This window comes from Anopheles funestus, chromosome 2RL (genome assembly GCF_943734845.2).
Source record: "Anopheles funestus chromosome 2RL, idAnoFuneDA-416_04, whole genome shotgun sequence".
Lineage (NCBI taxonomy): Eukaryota > Metazoa > Arthropoda > Insecta > Diptera > Culicidae > Anopheles > Anopheles funestus.
Window position 1 is genome coordinate 24,571,243 of NC_064598.1, and position 23,716 is coordinate 24,594,958.

Consider the following 23,716-nt stretch of genomic DNA (forward strand, 5'->3'; position numbering starts at 1 on the left):
TTGGTGGCCTAGGTACTATTGCAATTTACGCAAATGTCTTTTCATTAGGCTACGGATGATGGAAAATCAATTATGGCTAACTTTTCATTTCATTTTCCTTCTATCCCTTCTGCGTCGTTAGTGAGAGGCAACTAGTTTGAATCATTGTTCGCTAATGATTATTTTATTAAAGATATTATGCTGGACTTGTGCTTTTCAAAGTGCTTCCAAGATTTCGTTTGTAGTCGTCGAAACAAATAGGTTTTTCGTCGTCGTCGAACAAATAGGATAGGAGTCTGAGATACTTAAGATTATTTCAAATGATTTTTAATGTGATTTTTTAACCAATTATTCTATCAAAAGACTCCATTGACGATACCATTAACAATATCAATCGCATGAATAACTGTCTGGTGGTTAAACTAAATAGGGATTTCAGTTTCTTGAAGAAATTCTCTCCAATTAAATCCAATTAAACACACAAATACTTCAAGAGAGGTCTTGACCTACCATCTCTGATTCCTTCACCATTTCTGGATGAGTTTTTACATCCGATTTGGTGCCGTTATATTGCAGATTATTCACACAATATTGCCCATAATAGAACACATACCTTCTATGGACACCTCAATATAAGAAATGGCGAATGCTAAGTATACCAATATAGTTTATTTCTTTCCCTTTTTCCACATCACTGATTTGCAACCGATGCAACAAGTTATCGACGACGCTCAGTCAGGGTGAAAGAAAACTTTTTTTCTGTGCCATGTTGACGGTGTCCCACTTGATCCTTAGGTAGGCTAATGCAAATTTTCCCTCAACCGTGATAAATGAAAATCGGCTTTTAGACCCGATCACTAGGAGGTAAATGCAGGTCCTCTAGTTGGTGTGGAAGTTTTTATCGGCGGCAACTTGTAGCTTGCACGGTTTGTTAAAGCTTTCCGATCGGTTCCCATCCTGTCTCGAAAGTTTTTTTCCGGAAGTTGCAAGAAAAAAAGAAGCTGAAGATGTATTTATCATAAGGCAGGCAGCTAGTGCTAGATAAATATAGCACGCTGGCGCATGGGTGAAACGGTACGAGGGAAATAGCTCGCGAACAGCTTCGGATGCATCACCGTTCATGGTTGAAAAATCGGAAATAGCATGAATGTTACCTTTATTCTGCTATGATTTGAATATTTTATACATCCTCACCTACCATCGTTTGCAATAGAATTCTCACCTATAGGAAGCTTCATTTGAACGGGCGGCGGGAGTGTGCGTCTTTGCGTCTTGGGAAGCTTTTCGAGGAACTCGAGAACTCACCCGGAAGAAGCATGATGCGATCCTGCTGTTAAGCGGGTTGAAAATGCAGTGCGCTTCACTTTATTATGCATCACTAGCGTACTCTCGGGGAAGTACAGCCCTGTTTGTGTATGTGTGTGTACGTTTGCAGCCATTGTACGTGTCAGGTTTCCTGACTTAGCAACAGCAACTCGTCCAGTTGCTGGGACGTCTTTGGAGCATCTTGTGACTATCGGACGAATACGCATCCTGTTACGGGTTGCCACCCAGTGCAAATGAAGAAGCCTTGCACCACACACTGAGTCGAAGATTGGATGCAGGTTTCTGTGTTTCCCAGTGTTTCTGGTACCCTTCGGCCCGGTTTCAGAGAAGCATGCAATCATAACGGGTACCACCGAATCCAAAGGCTCCCTCTTCCCAATTGTGTCTGTCTGTCTGCTTCCAACCCTCTAGGAAGAAACGTCCAAAGGGACCTATAAAGTGCACTTTTAACTCCATTTATAATACCTTCTATACACACACATGCACCGCCAACATACCCGCACACACCGCACCGTATGTGTACCTTCCCATGCAAGTTAACGATAGTTTGTTGTCCGGGAGTACCCTGGCTAGTCACCGGGTTCGATTTTTATCTTGCTCGTGTATCCGATGGTCGATAGTCATGGTCCGTGGTCTGATTTATTCACTCACATATACCCACGGGAGTTTTTCCTCGGGACCTTGTGAGGGGGATTGTTTTTTTTTTTGAATTCTAAAACGTGGTGTCTAGTGAAGCTAAGAAGTTTTCCGGGCGAAGGATATCATTTTAGAATAGTATTCTTTCTAGCTCACATGGGTGAGCATTGCACGTGAATGTACACCTGCTTCGCACACCGGCAGCATCAATGTAAACCGTTGGGGGGTTTAATTTTTTCCATTCGCCGGAATAAAGCGGAGCACGTGAAGCAGACTCGTTCAAAATATGTAAAATTTTATTTATGACTCCCGGTCGGTGGAAACATTCTCGGCGTTCGGTAATCCGTTATTTATGCATTGAAGCATATAGACACGTCCGGTGCCTTTACACTTCATCATCCGGATACGTTTGCAAAAGCACATATTCAAATTAACTTAACGATGCCTATGAATGGTATTATTTGTTGTTGCGAAGAAAAGAAAGGTTAAAAGGAAGCTTGTTGTGTGTTAATAGTTTTACAGAAAAAAAAACAATTTAACTTTTGTTAATTTAATAACAGTGTGTTTTTAGTAACAATTATGTACATTGTTAAACCGGCAATATCTATTAATTATTGTTTATTATCTATTCGTTTATTAAGAGTTTTTTGATTGTACGAGATGTAAAATTTTCACTTGTTTTGATTTGTTTAGGGATTTCAATGTGTTCTTGTATTATTAATTAAATTTGTTTATTATTGTTTTATTTCTTATGTGATTTATTGTTTGTTTAGATTGTGAGTTTCACATTTTCTATGTTTTCTAGAAGTAAGAAAATATATTTCAAAAAAAAAAGATCTTGACATCACGTTTGATAATCAGCGCCTAAAAGTATGCAATAATTATTTTTGCGCTTTTTTGTTATGTGAGCGCCTGGAGTATCTAACAATTCTTCGAGCTACATACTAAATGAAAAGAAAGGATAAAAGGAGGATTGAAACATTTTTTCTCCTTTTAAATCGTTAAAAAATTGCATTTAATATTAATGATTTTAAATCTATTTCAACGATTGAGTTGCAATTGCTGTTTAATTTTTTTGTGCTATTTTTTTGAACACCGGTTGTTAAATTAAGTTTTAAATTATAGTTCCTTTCCAGTAGTGAAATTGCATTTCGATCGTGTGGAATGAACACCTACAGCGAGTCAGATAGATACAAATGAGAAAAATGGAAAATTCTTAACGAATTACGATTGCTAATTTAATCGAAGTGTATATGCGCGATTCTCGAGCTGCTCGTGCAGGCTGGAAGCTGGATACAGCCCTTAGGGAAAAGATGGCGTACATCCATCAGCAGAGATTAGCTGAGATGACGGTTTGTAAAGTACCACCGTAGAGCTTTGCTTTTCGTTCTGCAAAGCTCGCGGAGGTTTTTTTTTTCGCCAAACCAATGGGTGATGGGAACATTCTTGATCTTAGCTAGCAACCTTTCCAAGACCTTCAGCATTCCCACTCTCGATTTGCTAAGTAGCTAGCCTTCCGGGGCACTTGCCAACGGAGGGAGTGTAATTCATTTTCTCTTTAATTAAAAAACCATCACAAACCGCACAGAAGCAGCACGGTGCGGTATGGTGAGTGTGTTTGCCGGGCGCGTGTATTGTGTTTTGCCGTCGGCAGTCCTCTCAGGATTCATACGAACCGGAGATACCGACCCGGTGACGTTGCTGCTTTCGTTATTTTCGCAGGACGTTCTTGTACCCTGTTCATGTGTCTGTATGCCCTCCCAGCGGTGGGTTTGATGAAATGAAAATAGCGTTTGTTTATATTTCAGTTCTTGTGTAATGGAAGTTTTTTTTGTTGTTGTTGCTGTTGCCCCTTCCATCTTGTACGTATTCTAGTGCATCTTGCTCTGGAAAGGAAAGTAAGATTCGGTACATCATCATCATGCCTGTTGTTCAGATTGCTTCCAATTCGATAATGATGGTAGGGTTGATGAGCGGTACAAGTGTTGCTAACGTCATCGTTTTGTGGAGATGGAAGTTAAGAAAGGTTGCGGCACTCGGTAAGAAAGTTCCTCCTAAGGAGCTGGTTTGATTGCTGGGCATGTTGTTCTTGCAGGCGAAGCTAACAAAAGAGCTGCCGGTTGGAGTGCGGTCCTTTTTGGTGATGTCTGCTTTTCTACTTCTTACTCTACCTGTAAACTTTCACCTGATTTCGTTTCGTTTGTAATGTTTTTTTTTTATTTGTTTGCATGTACAGTATTGGACAGAAAAAGCGCCACTGATTCGATCGCATCAGTATACATCTGTATCCTGTAAACGGTATATGGCGTCTTCTTCAGTGGTTTTTAATTTGATTCATCCTTATTTTTCCCTGTTTCATCGCACTCAAAAAAGCAACAAAACTGAAGCAACGCAACCTAGAATTTTATTGCAATCATATGAATCTTGTTAAAAAAAGTCCCTCATATGAATCTTTAATAAAGAGTCATTTAAATCGTGGATTAATTCCTAAGAGATCTTCATGAGTAAAAAGATTTATGAACTCTCTTTCTCTCATGTCGGCCATTTCTGGCCATTTCACTACCCTTCCCGTTATAAAATTATGTCTGGATGTTCTACTAGAACATTGAATTGTATGCTTTTCTTTTTACTAACTTCATACACTTTTACATCCTTCAGAACTTTTACATACTTCATAAAATTTTTAACATACATTAAATTCGCAACAAAGCAAGAATCGTCCATATATCGATTGTAATCTAGTAAATATTGCAAAATTGGCTCTTTACTAATTAACGATTAAAAATGAACAGATTGAAGCTTTTTGAAATTTAAAACGAAACATATTAATGGAATTATTCACATTCTTTTAACAACAGATATTACGTGCTGCACTTATTTTGTCCATTACTGTATGCGTGTTATCATGAATCATCTTAGCTTACTTAACGTTCCGCACTTAGTGATACGCTTCGCATTGTGTGGCAGATGTTTAAAAAAAAAGGGGAAAACTCAAAGAATTTCCCCGGGTCGGGTAACATCTTACCATTCACGCATTTCCTTTTGCTGCATCGCGTTTCGGTGATGCGTGTGGAAAAGTACGGTACCGTAAGTTGTGGCAGAATCCTTTCCGTGTTTCATTTCAAACAGCACCAAACAGCAGAAACAACCGAGGTTTGATTATGGGAAATTGTTCTGCTGTGAAAAATGTCAGCGACTTGTTGTTTGTACAGTTGCTCTAACTAGCTATCCCCGGGAGGCACCGACAGTGACGGTACGTTGTCACACTGCAGTGAGTGAGTGGAAAATGACACGAAACTGGTAGAACAGCAACCGGAATGCAATATAGTGGTGAAGATTTGTTTTTTTTGTGTCCTCTCGTTGTTCCACTGAATAAGTTTTGCACACTGTAATTCCATTACAGAGCCCAGCATGCTCGTTGAAATGATTATAAGTTTATTTTCTCTGAGTTTGTAGTTGTTTTTTTGTTTGTTTGGTTTTTGTTTGAGGACATACACACGCAATAAAAAACAGTCATTCTTTGCCGTAAGCATCCGGAACTGATGCTCAAAAAAAAAATAATAATGCGAAGGAATGAGTTTTAAAAATAAATATTTAATAATCTTACATGCAACTTTCAACGTCAATGCTTACTGCCGGTGTGTTACACGAATAAAATTCCGCAGCATTCATCAGGTACAAGGTAATGCACCGGGAAATGTTGGAAAACATAAGCTGGTGCTTTCCTTCATAAAAAAAGCTAGCTTTGGGTTCTCGTCGACACCCGAAAACAGAATGAAAAAGAGAAAACGAACCCTTGAAATGGTAAATCGTTTCAATTTGGATCGCATTTTTGCAACTTTAATTTCTTTTTGACATTATCTCTTCTTCTATGTTCGCTTTTATTCTGTTTTTTTTTTGTCTTTTTTCTATATTCTTTTTATTTCGTATCACTTTTTTGTCCTTATCGTTGCCTGGTGAGGTATCCATTTTTTTTATTGCTACTTGCAATTTTATTATTTGTGCAAAAATGTGGGGAGATGCCTTTGAGTGTCCGTCGTGTACCCTCTTGTGGACTATCTGTTTTGTCCACTATAATGGGCTGCCGATCTGTTTGTGTGCCGAACCGCGAAACATAATGTTCGTCGGCTAGTCAACGTCACCAACCTTCACCGTGTGCCTTCTCGGGTTGGCTCTTGTCAAACCCGGTATCCCCTTCGGCAAAACCAGTTGAACAATGTATTTTGAGGAAGCTGTTAAAAATCTCATTTACATAATTTAATAATCGTCAACGGCGAAAGACTTGAAAGAAACATCTAGCCACTTGGCACAACACACTAGACCTGGCACGAAGGACACTTTGTGTTTGGTCCAGGCAGTTGTTTAAGCGAAACCTTCAAATGAACCAATTGAGCAAGCTACTTCCCATCTCTCCCTTGCTTCCCTTTTAAAACACTCTTCCCCATTAATACCGATGGATGTCCTCGGTAGTACCGAAATCAGCTTGGAAAGTTTTTCTATTTCGTACCGGTGTTTCGGCAATACTTCCCTGAATAAACTGTGGGCTGCTTGAAGAATTGCTGGAAGAATTTTCCCTCAGCAAAAAGCAGAGAAATGGGAGTGAAGGTTAGAGGGTTTGGTATTGGAGAATGTTGCCCGAAAATGAATGGAAAGAGTGATAAGGGAGTGGACGGGGAGGAGGGTGAAAAAATCAACCAAATTGTTGCCGCTTCCAGCGAAAGGACGTGAAGTTTTCCGTAAGCTCGAAAACAAAGCTTACAAAAAATTAAAAAAAAACCCGGAAAGTCTTACAACAGAGAATATGAAAAACCATCTACAACACACAGGAACGGAGTAGCCCCCGTACCCCATTCCCTTCCACCAAAAAAAAAAATCCCCAAACCGCGCCGCACTCCTTACCGAATGGAAATGAATAAAGGATATTCAGTCTGATTTTTCTTCTTTCACGTTTCTTCTACCATCCATCCATTTGGGACCGGTGCGGGTTCTATTTGACCGACTTTTCCAGCGCACCGGTGATGAAATGCCTTCGACTAAAACGGGAGGAGGGCTTTTCCAAGGTGGTAGCACGGGGCAGACCAAAAAGCATCTATTCCGCCCGAAAATGCCCATAGCTCCCGATGCTCATTTATGATGATGGTTTAAATTTTCATTAAGTTACATTCTTTCTTCATCCCGTAGCGGATGGGGGCGCCACATTCCATTTTTTGGCATTATATTTCCAGGTAGTTATCTGCCCAGGGTTTGTCCATTCGCTTGGTCCTGGCAGCTACCGGAGATCGCTGTGTGTGTGTGTGAGTTTTGTAGGGTGCGTTTGTTTCTATTTTGTTCGTTTTAGTGGGTGGTTGGGGTTTTTGTCGAAGTGACTATCTTTTCTTCTACCGGTGGGGTGTTTGTGTGTGTGTTTTTTTTTCGTTGGCTCTATGGCGTGTGAAAGAAAAGGCACAGAAAAAATGGTGGTGCATGGGGGGCAGAAAGGAAGAGGTCCCTTCAGGCTTACTTAGGCATGGTTGGCTCGTGACAAGGGGATGTGGGAACTCAAAATGGCTCGAAATTGTTTTCGCAAGCAAAAATATGTCAAGCCAGCTAAAAAAAGGGATCTCCTTGGAGGAGGCTTCAGGTATTTTTATGACAGCTTTTGGCAAAAGGATCGGGTTTGTTGATTTTTTTTAATGTTATGTTGGAAAAAATTCTTTTTTTCCAAAAAGGCTTAACATATCTAACCATTTCCAAGCGAACAATACATGTGTTTCGATGGATGGACTAGGGTAAAGATGTCCTTACAAAAGAGGTGAATTTTGACAACCATTTTTGTTCGATAGTTTTTGGTTATTAAATTAAAAACAGATAACCCATCCCCGTATGTCTGTTTATCGAAGCTCTATTGTATTTTGTTTTTGACACATTAAGCCTTCATGTTCATGCCATTCTACCTCTACTTGTTGATATAATAAAGTGACGGTTTAATGATTGCTGTTCCATCATTAGAATGGAATTTGCTGCAGGAATGCATTTTTGCTTACCACGAAGTGAAGTTCCTCTTCAGCTCATGATGTCACCGGCGTTGAATTCTTGATCGTGTGGAGTCGGCTTAAGGTGTCGAACATCCAACAAACACACCGTCGCGATCGTTACTCGTCGCAATAACACTACACGGTTGCCACATTCAGTCAGTCATCGAATTAGCATATTTAACTTCCATCTGCGTCTCTTACCCTTTGCCGTAATTTGAAGAGAAAAAAAAGCTTTTGTAACAAACACTAAGAAACACAATGCCTTTATGGTGGTAGATTGTTGTTCAGAGGGTGTTAGATAGGCCATTCATTCGTTTGTAGTATGTTTTTTTATTCGTTTTTGGTGAGCGATCGTCTTACATCATCGGTGAACAGGGTGATACCATACCTAAATATCAGCTCTTTACCCTGTCAAAAGCGTTTGGAAAGTGAAATATGGCTTCGACTCTTGATCATGACCTCACACAGTGATAGACGATCGATATGGAATGAGTAAGCAAAAACTATTGACACTGAGCCATAATCGAACCATATAAATAATAAATATAACGCAAAATGGGTTTTTTATTTATTATGATGGAATGTTACAGAGTTTACAGTTTTACTGAATTTTTCACTAAAGTAAAGGGCTATTTAGTCCCTTATAGAAATTTAGTGTCCATTTATTGTAATAGCCGTTTATTATTCTTAAACGTACTAGGAGTGTCGCAAGGTAGCGATTTAGTGCTGATACTCTTTGTAATTTTCATCAAACATATTGGGAGCTGTCTCTGGTGCTTCATCATTACCGGAATTATTGACGCCCCTTTTATTGTAAGCAAAATCAACTTCTTAGCTTCAGGTAGATAGCTGAGACCAAAACAATTCTTTCGATCTGAACTATTGTTATTTACAGTACAAAATATTAAATTAATTGTTTTTTTTAGCGTATAACTATCCTCCTGGTTTTAGCATTAATTAAATTATGCGCAACACAATAGACGAAAAAATAAAAAAAGTGTAAAAAATATTAAATTTTGCACTATGTCCTTTATTATGGAACAAACAGCAGTTTGACATAAAAAGAAAATCAAAATCTCCACCCATCAGTAATGGCCACAAATTCACCGCCCCGAGAGTCACCCTGTAGCTTATGGTAGTGGATATTGAAGGTTGATTTGACCTCACCATTGTTCGCCTGTAATAACTAGAAAAAGGTTTGAACGGTTGAGATTAAGTTTTTCCTTTCAACCATCTTTGATTGAATCAGTTCAATATGGTACCCTGGGAAGCTGTTGGACGGTAGAAAGGATAGCAAAAATTAATTTCATCCATCCAAGTGGTATTACACCGTCGCACAATATGCCTTTCAACATGGTGCGGGAGCTGTCGAAACTGAAAGGCGTTTTTTGAAGTCTGAGACCTGTAGGTCTGAAAATAGTTTTTGCTGACGGGAAGGGAGTGAACAACCGATTTGTATGCGAACAATTGATGAAAACTCGTACCTCTTCCTGCCGGTGTCCATCAAATGGATGGAAGCGGAAGAAATGCAAAGTGATACCGTTGGAAACGACACTTTTTTCAAAACGGTATTTCAATACTTTTGCTAAAGAATTTTTAAAGAAGCTGCGGAATCGAAATTGGTTTGTAACTACAGCGAAAAGCCTTAATGTTGTCACAACATTTCGAAAGGCAACGGTAAGATTCAGTTAGCCAAGAAAGCCCATAAACCCCCATCACCTTGCCAAGTCATTGGAAAAGCAGAATTTTGACTCTTGGTTTTTGGTCGTTGGATCACCAACCTCCCTTATACTGACAGGACAGTAATGGGTTCGGATTTTCGTTGTCCTTCTTTCGCCGTAATATCCGATATCATTTTACTGATTTTTTTTTGAAGAGTTTTAATTTAATGATTTCAATGAATGAAGGTCGTTATCGTTTCATGGCCGTTTCGGTTTTTTTGGGATGGAGCTTAAATCCCTGGTACGTTTGGCATGGAATTACTCGTTGCCTGAATTAACATTGTACTTTATGATACAATCTAGTTAATTTCATTAAGCGTCGCCTGGTTGGAAGGGAGAGGAAAGCGGATACGGTGTTGGGAGAATGGTAAAAGAGTCATTGAAATTAATGCAAATTGATTAACAGGGTGAAAGTGTTTAGGTGTCGTTCCGAAATGGATGATAAAGATGTATAATTTTCTATTACACCTAGAGAAAATTTGGAAGTGGAAATTTCTCTGAATTTTCTTGAAAAAATGAGCTAATTCAAATTTTTAGAAGTTTTATAAATTGCTAGCTGCTTTTGTTTTTCAAAATATGGTTGAAAAAGTAGGAATTATATAGTTCAACATTCATGCTAATGTGCAATTTTTATCGTGAGTTTGACTGTACTACCTTAAGCTCCATTTAGACGATGAGATTTTTGCAGCTCGCTATTTTGGCAATTTCAAAAATATTTGAAAATTTTATGACACATAGTAATTACAAGTTGGATTTACATTTATATTAGTCTTTAGAGAGAGCCTTACTGGTAAAATGTGTGATTTTTTAATTGATCATTTGTCCGTACCTTTCTTCAAATTTAAATCCCCGTCGTCAAATGATTAGTGATTAGATACGCCGCGCAATAACGTTTCACCTTTTCCAACTTCCTAACATCGCCGCTAACGGCCGGAAGAACCATTTATGTTTTTTTTTCTTCGCTTCCTCAACGAAAAGCGCACTTGGTCGGTACTGAAGTGGTCTACATCGATAAACGACGATAGTGTGCAAGGTTGAAATAACCTTTATTTGTCCTCGGTTGTATCCTTCTCTTACGTTTTTCTGGGTGCCTTTGCACACAACAAGTGTTTCCCCGCAAAAACCCGTTCCAAACAAACTTATTTGGTACGGTAGTAGGCATTTTGTTTCAATTTAACCTCACCCTGAGAGAGAAAAATTTGGTCTACTACCGGCCCAGAACGGTAGGTCAAACTGATGAGGTTTCGGTGTTTGGTACACACATTAACGGCCAGTTGACGTTAAAGTGTGGGTCAATTCTTCACGAAAGTGGGTACCGCACTAGAATGGTGTTGATACCGTTCGTTGTCTTCCTGAACAATCGTTCTCTACTTCACGTGCGCTGAAGTGCTGGGAAAATCCTTCGAACACAATGGCGGTGGCATCTTAAGTGTAGTCAGTTTGTACCTTTTTATGGTATCACCCCAGTCGGTATAGAGCAGTGAAGATGATGACGCTTTTCCGGTGTGTCCTTTGGGTGGGTAAAAGGTGGGCGAGATCTTTTTTTTGCGAAAAGGAAAAGGCAAATGAGATTCAATTTTACCTCGTTCGGACGCTGGCACAATTGGGGCGCTGCAATATTGCTGGAAAAGGGGAGTTGGGGTCGTGTGTAGGTAAAGCAAACAGGAAGTAACCATCGCCAGAAAACAGGATAAATGAACCCATTAGGAGACGAAGATACGATAATAGATCGAAGCACTTAGCTGCTGGTTTGGATGGTGGATGTAGCAGAAAAAAAAGCCAATGCATTGGTGAAGATAGTGAAAGAGTATCGGACCTGAGGAGGCATCTTATACCACGTGAAAGAAGCATTAGGGGTAAAGGGTAAGGGATTCTTTTCAAGAAATGTTTGTCCCTTTCACTTCCTTCGGTATGTAGACAGCCTTTCTAAGGCGTTTGGTTTTTGCCTTACTTTTCCATCAGCTGCATTTTGTGTCCCATTGTATCTACTGATTTTCTTCCTCTAAATTACGAAAGGAAATCATTTTACTATCTTCCTGCTCCATTTCACCGTCAATGACATATTCAAGTGAGAAAGTGGTTGAAGAAACAAACAGGAAAATTAAAATACTTCTGCAAACGAGACCTATTTGAAGTCGAAAGGAGGCGTTTTTTGTGTGTTTTTCCTTCACGACCCGTCGTCCTTTCAGGTGTGGGCATCGTTAGATGGCATTTTCCTCAATTATGCCTTTATTTCCTGTTGCTACTTGTCGAACAATTCTGCTTAACCCTTCCCCTCGGGCGTTGCGAGAAGAGTTTAGCTTGAAAATGGCGGAAATCGAATTGATGCTTGCGGGGGTTTTACTTTTGAGGAAAGTTGTTCTACTGACAAAGCAAGACAACACATTTATGATGAAAGTAATATTGGCAAGTCTAATCTTGTGTAATTTTTTTTAATTTTTAATTTCAACAATAGTCCGTCCTTCCAAAAAAAATAGAAATTGCACCAACAAGAAGCAATAAATTCAATACTCTAGACAACACTCTAGCTGCTACCATTTCCAGACACACATCCAATTGAGTTTGAGTTGCTTTTCCCCCCGATTTGCAACAATGTCTACGGCGTTATGTGCGTATTTTTGCATCATTAGCATTCGATACGCTTCACGTATCTTGGGTAGACCAGTCGATTTGAGGTCAATTGCGTAATGTAACCATTTGGAGATTCTGCACGCACCAATGTCAAAGTGTTGCAAAACGGGACCGTGTCTCGTCTGCTTTAGCGATCCGGGTTTTTTTGTATGCACCCAAATGCATAACGTTGCCTGCGCGGGGTTTGATGGATGATCGTTCTCCATTTTCGAGAAGGGTACCAGTTAGTGTAGCGGTTCACAAACTATCACCGGGTTATTTATTTTATATACGGACAAGCAAAAGAATGTCGACTCAGACAACATCGGCATATGTTGATTGATGTCAATTAGGATATTTCAATGTGTTGTTCTATTTAGGTGGAATTTTCCATCCTCACGGCTGTAGAGCGATCAATAGTTGTATTAAAATTCAAAGTGAGAAACAAGTGAGATGTAGCCAATTTAAATGGAATTATTTAAATTTAAAAGATAGCTTTTTGACATCATCAAAACTTGAACAAAAATCGATTTTAAATAATGGTTTAAAAATAATGATTTAAAAATAATTATATTTTGTTAGAAGTGACAGCAACAATAAATTGAACAGAAATGAAGCTTTTTAAGGAAAAAAATATTTATTTACCTTCATTTTAATGATTAATTGGTTCTTAGGGAAATATTTAGTAAATATTTAATATCTTTATATCAGAAAAAATGTAATTATAATGAGTTCTTTAGTATAAAATTAATTGGATTTAGTATGGAATTTATTATAAACAAGAATTATCGATTGAATTAAGCAATAACTTTAAATTTAGTATATAGTTTCGTTACAAATGTAAGTAAGTCTTCCAAGCGGTTTTAGGTAATTATAGTTAATATTTACACTAAAACCAGCAGATCAGTAATTTTGACTAAAACTCTTCCCATTTGTCACAATAATTTTTGGAGTTCTTAACAATTCTTAAGTAGTTTTTAATGAGAAAAATCATCAAATATATTGTACCAAATATTAAATCACCCATTACCTGCAACTGGTTTCATCGCATGCAACCTTGAAAGATGCTCGATATCATCAAAGTGCCTAGTAAGTGATCGCTTAAATATGTTGCGTTGGCTTTCCGGCTTCAATTCACCTGCATGTATGTGTGTTTGTACCTTGCGAGTGAAATCATGCAAGGCGAGAGAAAGAAAAATTTCAACCCGCAAATGATGATCATGCATTGGATGGGGCGGTGGAGGGGCTCTTTGATGATGATCGTACACAAACTGAGAGGCAACTTCGGCGAAGCATGACGATGGTAGCACGGCTGCAGATATGGCAGTGGTTGTGTGTTGCATGGTCCGACGATCATTCCCGTCTACGACCGGTTTTTGTTGTTGCTGCTGTTGCTGTTTCCATTGCCAAGCACTAGGGTGGATCTTCGCATGGAGAGACACAGCGTGGCCATTTTCAAGGTTAAGTGCGCGTCATGTCGTCGCCTTGGGGGTTTTGCTTCAACCAACCAAGGTTCGCGATCGTGCCATAAGAATGTAAAGGTGTGTGTGTGTTTAATTCCCGAAGCCGGCCGGTTCGTTCATTTCCAGCCAGAAACGTGTTGTGGTTGCCTGTGTGTTGGTACCATTTCCGTTGCGTCATAGCTTATGCTGCACTACCCCACATTTTGCTGGAAGGGGTGGTGTAACCGATCGTGATGATCGTGCTTCAACTCTTTCGTGTAACGTTCGGTGGCATTTTTTTTAAGCGATGCTTCTTTAGCCGTTTTTTTTAGCCAACACGAAACCAGTGTTGTGGTAAAGAATTGACATTGCGGATTTGTTGCTAAATTCATGTCCCGGTAGAATGTGTGCGTTGTTCTTTTTTGATTTCCAACTTTATATCTGTTCGACATTCTTACAGAACACTCACAGAGTGAATCGAGCACCGGACAGTTTACATTCCATAGAAGAGGAAAAATACAAATCCCCCCCCCCCCCCCCCCCTTCACCTCATCCCTACTGTTCAGCGGTCCAGAACCATAAACAGGGAATCCGGAATGGGGTATAATGGTGCTAGAAGAGACGCAAGCAAGCATATGATTACTGCAAATAGATGTTGGTTTTGGGGTTGGGTTTTGCATGTGTGCGCTCTAGCTATAAAGCGATGTTGAAACACAAATTTGCGCTAGGTCAATGGACCGCTCTCCTCTTTTCCACCTTCAAATTCTTTCAGCAGTCAGTGTCCACCAGTTTTTTTTTGTTATACCATTTAACGTTCAACGAACATCAATTCGCATTAACTTACGAGATAGTGTGCTGACGGCTGGACATGTTTTTCGACACATTTTTCTCGTAATTTAAATGTCTGCTGGTTTCCGTTAGATAAAGAAAAAAACTTTGGGTTAGTTTAATTTATCTCTTCCTTTTGCATTGTACAACTTGGAAGTTCCTTAGAGGGATAGTTATAAATAATGCCATAATAAATTGCAATTTATCAATTTACGACATAAAACATTTGTAAAATAAGCACATTTACTTTACTCAAAACATACATAAATTCCTGTAACGGTCTGTTCAGATGGGGTTTTTTTTAGTTCAAAATAGGTGTAGCTTAGAGAGTTGAATTAGTTTGGACGAGGAACATTTGACAGCTCGTTGCATATTTTAGTATAAAATAAGGTTTACCTTTTGACATTTTGACAGTTCCGCCATTGACGAATAGTGCTAATACTAAATCCTGATTAGTACGGATAATCGACGTTCCACTGGACTAAAAACGAGACACAGAAAATTGAATATTTAATTAACGTTTTTATTGGCAATCTTGTACAACTTTTAATGTAAAGTAAGACATTTATTTCTTTCTTTTTGAATTTTAATCAATTAAAATCCTATTCATTCATCTCCACACATCGAAATAAGATTAAAAACACTAGTGTTTTAAACAGTTTTACAAAATTTACTGATGAGACCATCACCTTGGTGATAGTTTTGTTGACAAGCGTTTCGTTTCGTCCTCAAACTAAGCAGAAACATATACCTACAGTGGGACGCCGATTATCCGTGCTCATCGGGACTCGCTCCCTGCCGGATAAGCGAATATCACAGATAATACGCAGAACTCTTTTTATTGATAAATATTAATGTTTAGTGTGTAATGGTATTAATTTTTTGCTAAGGCTAAATGTTAATATTCTTAGGTGCACTTTGCAAAACAAATCTGTTGCATTTAGTCGAAATATAGGTTTTTATTTCATGCAATCACCGGTTCGCAGTTAATTGAAACTGTCTTTTCCGAGCAGCACAGATAATGGGACAGCTGAATAAAAGGTAGCCGGATAATCGGTGCTCCACTGAATATTTAAATCTGCATATCTTTCATAAATATACTTACTCTGTTTTCGAAGTTTAGTACATGAAAGATCGTGAGTTAATAATGTAAATTAAAACTCAGTGATGTTATCAAAACACGGAATAGCCTTTTTAAAATTCTCGTAAAAACAAAGAAAATCAGCCATTATTACATGTAGTTACCTTACTTTAGTTACCTTGGCTTTTAAACCTTGTTAGCAAATACGCACGTATTTGATCCAACATATAACGAACGAACAAAGTTGGTTGTGTTATTTTAACAAAACCCATCACCATAACGCTCGAATGGTTAGAACGAAAAAACCGCCCAGATGATAGTATGTCGATTTCCGCTGGGGATTCACTGTCAAACAGAGCATTTGCGTGTGTTTTACGTTTTTTCCGTCCGCCAGTTTTTCCCGGGCGTTTATTCGCAACTTTTCTTGCTACCGGGTTGCGTGTCCGTTGCTGTAACGTACAAACGGCATCGCATATATATATTTCCCTTAACTGTCCTGCAGGATTCTGGACGTGTTCGATGGGAATGGGAAGGCACGGAACACAATGCGCTATACACATACGTCCGGATGTCAGTTCTAGTTTCGATTTCAATACGTTTTGTCCGGAGTATATATTTCCCGACGATTCTTTCTTTTTTGTTTTGTTTTTTTTTCTCATACCCTCATGCCATCGTCTGGGCGTGTTGGATTGTTGCTTGGTTTGAGATCGGTAGCCGCAGCCGTTACAATTGGAGCGGTATTTCCTTTGAAGAAGGACACCACACCAGACCACGATATGCGTAGTTCGTTCCGTTGCACGTGGATCGATGGAATGGAGGATATGTTTTTGCGGGAGATAGGTTGAACTGAATGCCGTAAAAAAGTGGACATGCTTTCACTCTACGAACGTAGAAATGTATCCTTTCGCTGTGTGTTTTTGTGTGTTCTTTATCGTATCACTAGCAAAACATCCTTTTGTTGTAGTTAATGCTGTCACCGTCTATTAGCAAAACAGTTGTGAATGTAAAGTAACTGATTAAACATTCCATGAACAGTCGCTGCGTGTTTTATTTTTAATGTTCCTTGAAAATATTTTTTTTATATTGTGTATTTTTATTGTGTTTTATTAAACGCCCAATGGTCCTTGAATATGTATTTTTAAATATTCATCGTAAACAATTTTTCGGAAATTCCTTTCGACATTCAATCAAACTGCAGCTATGAGTAATGGTCCAGAAGATCAAGGATGACTGGTTTTGACATGGTTAAGTAATGTTGTTTCATTCTATACCTCTCCCTCATAACCCGTTTATGTGGTCCAAGGTTTCCGGTGCTTCAGCACTCATTCGCTGCACATCACTAGCCTGGTTGATAAATGTTGCACATGAAACCATTTTACACACACCATAATTCAACCATCATGTTTAATAAAAACAACTCTCACGAAAAAAAAAATGCTCACGGCAACAACGAAGCAAAATAGCAATGGGACTCCTTCTCGCCTGTATTTTCTCATATTTTGTTTCGTATCGAAAAATAGCCATCAACACAAGCATAGTCAAAGATCGGCTTTTGCTCGAATATTCCGGAACGGGTGGGGAGAGAAAATTCAAAATTCCTTATCGTAATTGTTACGACATAATTTCACAAAATTAACTTGCCATTTTTATGAGCTCTCTCGCTAGGCTTTTGGTGGCGGACCACTCGGCAAAGCCAACGCCACACGCTATTGGCGTCGATGGTGTGGGTGCAATTTTGTTGTGCACCAAAGGCACCAAAAAACCCGACTGTCACACAAAATAGTTAACCCAAGCTTTTCAACCGCTCGGTGCAGTTTTATTAGGTCGAACAATTTTGATGTTTTATTTTTATTATTTGCCAGCCGCTGGTGTTGCTATCTGGTTCTGCCGGCACTGGTGGTTACTTTGTCAGCATATTTTCATTAGTGGGTTTTAGCGGTCGCTTTCAGCGGGCTGGTGGATTGCTATAGTTAGGATCGCTTTTTTTTAATGTGTCCATTCGTGCCGCTGTGTGCCGTTTGGCAAGAAAACATTCGTCCCGTTGTCCATTATTGAGATATTTTCGCTGATCCTCCTACTGCGCTTAATGTGCATGCGAAAGAACGACGTTATCCTGGGCAGCAGATGAAAGTTTATGTTTGTTTGTATTGGCGATGGTTATAAGTGATTGGAATTAATACGAAACCATATCGCGTGGCGGGCTAGGGTTGGAATAATTTTTAATTTGTTTGCGCTGTATTTCATCTACATTGTAGATTATTGGCCGGTTGCTGGTTTGTGCGCCTTGGTTAATCCTGGATTATTTTTCCATTACGAAATGGTGCAATACCAGCTCCGGATGTGGATGAGTACGGAGCACAATTACATGGAAGTCATCCTTTAGCGATGGTTGGCGAGGGATGCTGGAATATTCACGTACGGAATTGGTTTTGCAAACGGCGCCACACATACTTCTTGGGTGATTTTTCTTTCATCAAATATTGAAGAAAATTGTAACGAAGAATTCACTTTATTTATTTATGCACACCACCACCATCATGGCTGGTTAGTCGTTACGATTATTACTATTCTTATCCGAGCTCCACAAGGCAGAGTGAAGCAAACAAATTAATTGCACATCATAATTGCACCTTGCAATATTTGCTGGTGGGGAATATATCCTATGTAAATACGTAAGTAATTTAACGTTCTTAATAAACACTCATTGCTACGGAGTCAGCCATTAGTATGGCGTTGGAATTAATTAATTAATTCAGTTAAATTTTGGTAATATAAAAATATTGAAACGGGATCGTTCCAGCCAATGGATTTCCACAGAAAAGTCTTTTTTACTCAAGCGAGGTTTACTTAATTTACAGAATAGTTAATAAACGGATTTTGACAGATCTTGGATTAATCATGAAAAATATGACGATTAGGTATCCGTTCATTAGACTATTATGTCTCTCTCAGGGCTATTATGAAACGCAAACGGAAATTTCACAAACGGAAAGTCACAATTCAAACGGAAAGCAAATTTGCATTATGGTTGCTCGTTGGAGTCATTGAAAGCTTCATCGACTTTTTTCTTGGATCAATCAATCTGTCAAGATGAAAACCATAAACAAAATTCAAAATAGCAGTTCGTCGAGAGAAGCAACTGTATGATTTTTTAACAAAATTTGAGTTTTGAAGTAGCAAATCTCATCACCACTGTTGTATTTCGTGTGAATAATGAGTTACAAAAGAAGTGGACACCTCCGTATTCACTTTTTTATAATCAATTCTCAAGAAAATTGTACTTTCCGTTGCTTTCGGCTGACGGAAAATTTTCTCTCTAACGGGGTTTCCGTTTGGCTCAGGTAATGCAAATTTTTTACTTTCCGTTTGTCATCAAGTTATCATTGATTTTTGAAACGTCTGAATGTGCCAAACGGAGAGCCAAACGGAAAGTCATAATACGAAAGGCAACTTTGTGTGACGTTTGAAAAGATGTTTGCGTTTCATAATAGCCCTGTCTGTGTCAACCATGATATTAAACTATTAAATTTGTGGACTATTACAATCCTTATTACTCAGAAGACTTGGATTTAAATATATTATACATTCATCTACTCTAGCACGTTCAATGACTTGTCCAAAACCGAATGATATATACTGTAAGAAAATACGCGTAAAGCGTTATTATACTTTTTTTGGTGCAGAAAACTATGGCCAAGACGGCGTTCTACACGTTCAGAGATGATCTTCGGTAGTAGAAAACATAGATATTCGGAAATAGATCTTACAACTGCCGATATTCCAGGTATTCTCGATTGGTGACATGATATTCTTCTTCTTTGGTGGCATTACAACCTCAAGAGGTTGGTCTGTTGTTTCTGCCTTTCCTAGACTTCTAAATACCTCTAGCGAGTTAGTCAACCCTTTGGAAGGATTTTCATATCCGATCGCTTCCAAATATACGCCGTGGATGGAAAACTGCAGTCCTAGACCGAGTTTCCTGGAAACTTATTAGAGACCTGGCCATGTCTTCGCGATGGACTCGACCCTGAGCAGACCAAGAAGAAGAAGAATATTGCGAGTTCAAATATTTTATCTCGCTTAATTTTTATTTTTATAAAATTACAAATCTGCAATACTCGTTCACATAGTTTTTTTAATAAACACAGAAAGAAATTAGATTTGAACAAAATCCTAAAAGTAAATACGCACGTTACACAAATTGCATTTGATGAGGTTGCGGAAAGCTCAATGTTCAATCAATGATTAACATTTTTGGACAGTACGGCAAAGCAATTACAAATAACTAACACTCGAAACGCAATAGTTAAAGTCCACTTAATTATGGTACATTTTTTAATGAGTGCACTCGGCAGAACGCAATCTATTTTCAAGCCGCCACTTTCAATATGTCCCGAACATTTGCTTTCGACCTTTTGGCATGTTTTGCGTGAAGTAGCCCACTCACGTCTATTAGCGACTGGAAAGATCAAAGACTTTATGCTAGTAGCGATTGTCCTAATATCGGCATAACAACAATGATATTAAACGTGTCTCGAACCTCCTGCTAATGAATTGCAGTCAAACAAAGATCATTTAGAACCCCGTCTGCCCTAAAGGTGGGCTTTTGTGTAGCGTGTTGTTTTGCACTTGGCAAAAATCGAACGCATTAATAGAAGGATGCATTGCGTGCGAAACGTAAATTCTATCGGTTCTATTGTTATGTGTGTGTCTGCGCTGGGTGCCGAAGTGTACCTTCCGGCAGTTGCTTTCAATTAATTAACTTCAACCGTGCGGTGAGTTATCTCCTCTGTACGGCGTTCATTAAATTCGACAATTCCTACGAAACAGTATTGACGTCAGCGGATGGGTGGAATATGCGTGATGTGTCTGCAGGGACGGCTAAATATTCCTTCCATCTTTCTCGAAGATTCACCCATTAGTGGTGCAAAACAGGTTGTCGAAATATTTGCTCATGTTGCAGGCTGTACATCGGATATCCAATTAATGTTGTGTATGTGAGTCTAATGCATGGAAACCGATGCTTTACTGCAAACGGCTCTAGTGGATGTATGTAAATTTTATTTTATTATTTATTTATTAGCGTAGGGACGGCCAGGCCGTATATCTTAGAGACTATCCTTATTATCTAACATTGTATCGCTACTTATAGTTATATGAATAAGGGACATTTCCTTCCCTTATTCTACGGTTGCACCATATCCCGGGTGAACTCGGTAATAAGTAAATGTTGCGGCGTACATATGCAGTGTTGTGCTGCGAGAAACGGATTTTTATGTTGGAGATCATCAGGAATCACGAGGACGAAGTTCGTTTTGACCATTTGGTTCCCTTTGATTCGTTTTGCTTCGTTATTTTGCTTCGTGCCCATAGCTCTGTTGATGGATTCCATGTAACCCGGCGCAGTTCTGGTATCTTCTCCATTCTGTCCAACCTTCTGGATCCAGGGTTGGTTGACCAGTTTGTTTATTGCTAATCTGTCAAAATGTCTTAGAGCTATCAGCGACAAACAACAATAGCACAAACTACTGGGGTACAGACATGGAAACATATAGTAATACAGCACACAGAAACAGTTATGAAGACGATAGTGCGTACTATCTACAGGATGGGAAAGCAGGAAGGAATCACAGGGTAATTCCGATCTCTTTGGCGAAGCCGAAAAGAATCCGTGCGTACACGTAGTCCTTCTGACCCAGAATGTCGCGCATCGGCACAGCAGGGGTTCTTCCTGATGCCCGAACGGCTGTTAGAAGTCCGGGTCTTGCGGCATCAAATTCCCCACATGACCAGAGGATGTGGTCGATGTCGTGGAATCCAACGCCGCAGCTACAAACCTTGGAGTGGGATATGCCTATACGTTGAAGGTGCGCATTCATTGCATAATGGTTCGACATAAGTCTAGACATCATACGAATGAATGCACGACCTACCGGAAGCCAAGGATGTATGTAAATTATTAGTTTCAAATTTGATTCACTCGACACTACACTGCAGATGTAAGGTTTTCCAAATTTGTGTATGCTATTTTTCTAAAATTCCTCTTCAACTTTATCTATTAAACAGCATAAAATTAAAGTTTCTTTAAAAGTAATAATTTATTAATTTGATGTGAATAAGGGAAAATAAAAACGATTCTATTCTTCTCCCATTACAGGTAGAGGCCATGATGTCCTGCCCCCTTCCATTACCATTGCCACTACTTCCACCAGCACTGCACGCAGATTTTCCTCCGGTGCACATCGGAGTTAAGGTAAGGTTCCGTTTTTGTTCAAGAAACATTTGCTTCATTTCGCGCGTGCAACAGTTCGTTGCCTCTTTAGTGGGTGTGTGTGTGTACGAAGTTTAGCTTCGGCGAAAGTTAACAGGTTTCGGTTTCGTAGCGATGCATTTTAGAAGCTTTTGTGGTTTTGTCGTAAGCACTGTAGCTAAGATAGCGAGGAGAGAATGCTACCGGTGGGTAATGTTAAATGGGAAAGGAACGTTAGCGTAGGCTATCTTGGCCATCACTACCATCTTTCTGGTACGAGACCGTATCGAACATGGTTCATCAGCAGAGGGTGTACAGCGACCGCAACATGATGGACGTTGTACGACTGGAAGCTAAAACATCGAAGATGCGAAATGGGCTGGGTAAATCTTTCCAACCAGCTAGCTCTCCATCGGTAGTGTGGTTGGAAGCGAACATGGAAACAGCACGAAAGAGCACGGTAGCTCCAGTATCATGGGGTCAGTCATATCGTACCTTATACCTTCAAGGATTTGGTCCATTCCGTCGTACTCTCCTTACTCGAAACGTACCGGGATGTTTTCCGTGAAGCATGTGGAGTAATAATTAGTTTCTCCCCGCTTTTGCGATGAAGTAAATCCCTGTTTTCGGAACATAATACTCGCACTCCCCCGAAGGGTCATCCCAGCAGTGTTCCGTGTACATTGGCGCACCCGTCCATTGCAGAAGAACAGCGAACAGTACCTAATCACTGATGGGTGATGGAGACTCTTCGCATCTTCGTATCGAAACCAGGCGGCAAATATGGCACGTGTTGAAGAAGGCTTTTCATTAGATCATCAGCAGAGCGGAGGATCATCTCTATCCCCTACGGGGGAGCCCAAAAACCACACAAAACATTAGGGAACTATTTTTTCTTCCAATTAATCCTCCATTACGGTGCAAGAAGCGATATTTTACCATGCACGGTTCGGTGTCATAATACCCCATCAATGCCTTTACCAGTGCATGGTAACTTTCTACTATCACAACACGCTACATTGTGCTTGAGTTGGGCGCATTCTTTTAGTGATCTATTTCCATGCAAAATAGATACAGCCGCGTTGATTCGATTGCACTCACGTGATGTGACGAGTATTATCTTTTTTTTCTCGCGATAAAGGTTTTTGGGTGGATTGGAAAAATTCAATTTTACTCACATTCCGGCCTTTTGGTAAAGGCCTTTAGTAGCAGACGCTCGATACACAAACGAAAAACGGAAAAAAAAACACACGAGCGTCAGGAAAATGATTGAACCAGAACAAAAATAAAATAAACTAACTTACACCCATGCCCAGGTGTGTGTGTGTGTGTGTGTGTGTGTGTGTGTGGTTCACGGTGCGGTTGTAGAGATTGAACGATTTACATATTCAATTTAGTAAACAATTTCGCGCCCATAGTAGGATGATACGGTGAGACATTTTGGAGGGTGTGTGTGTGGAGTAGGAGGAAGAGAAAATGGGACCGAAGTTTGCCGTTTGCGTTCGATAGCATCAATTTTCGCTAAACTTTTTCCATTCCATACCCCCCCGCCCACCGGTGGTCGATAAAGGGATGAATGGTTCCTGTGCTAGGGCTTCCATCGATGAACTTTGTCCCATTGGTTGCTAGCTGACGGTGGATCGTATCGTGGATGATTGATTTTGCTGCCACCTGGTGGATTAGGATCGTGGTGATCGTGGTTATAGTATCGATTTTTTTTGTTGGTAAAGGCAATGCACACATGCGAGTGTATCGGTTGTGGCGAATGACCCTATATAGGTGAGATTAAATTTCTATTTCGACCCGAGTGTAGTTTGCTTTTTGATAAG

The 23,716-nt window shown here is 39.5% G+C and overlaps 1 protein-coding gene across 22 annotated transcripts in view; it reads left to right on the forward strand.

The window, feature by feature from the left end:
* The window catches only part of LOC125775215 (polypyrimidine tract-binding protein 1), a 308,123-nt gene that overhangs the window by 126,524 nt on the left and 157,883 nt on the right, over positions 1 to 23,716 (forward strand). For all 22 annotated transcript variants that reach the window (XM_049445790.1, XM_049445800.1, XM_049445791.1 and 19 more), the window contains one exon: positions 21,795 to 21,890. In XM_049445790.1, coding sequence (XP_049301747.1) covers positions 21,804 to 21,890 — 87 coding nt within the window. In that variant the 5' untranslated portion in view covers positions 21,795 to 21,803. The remainder of the gene's footprint in view (positions 1 to 21,794; positions 21,891 to 23,716) is intronic.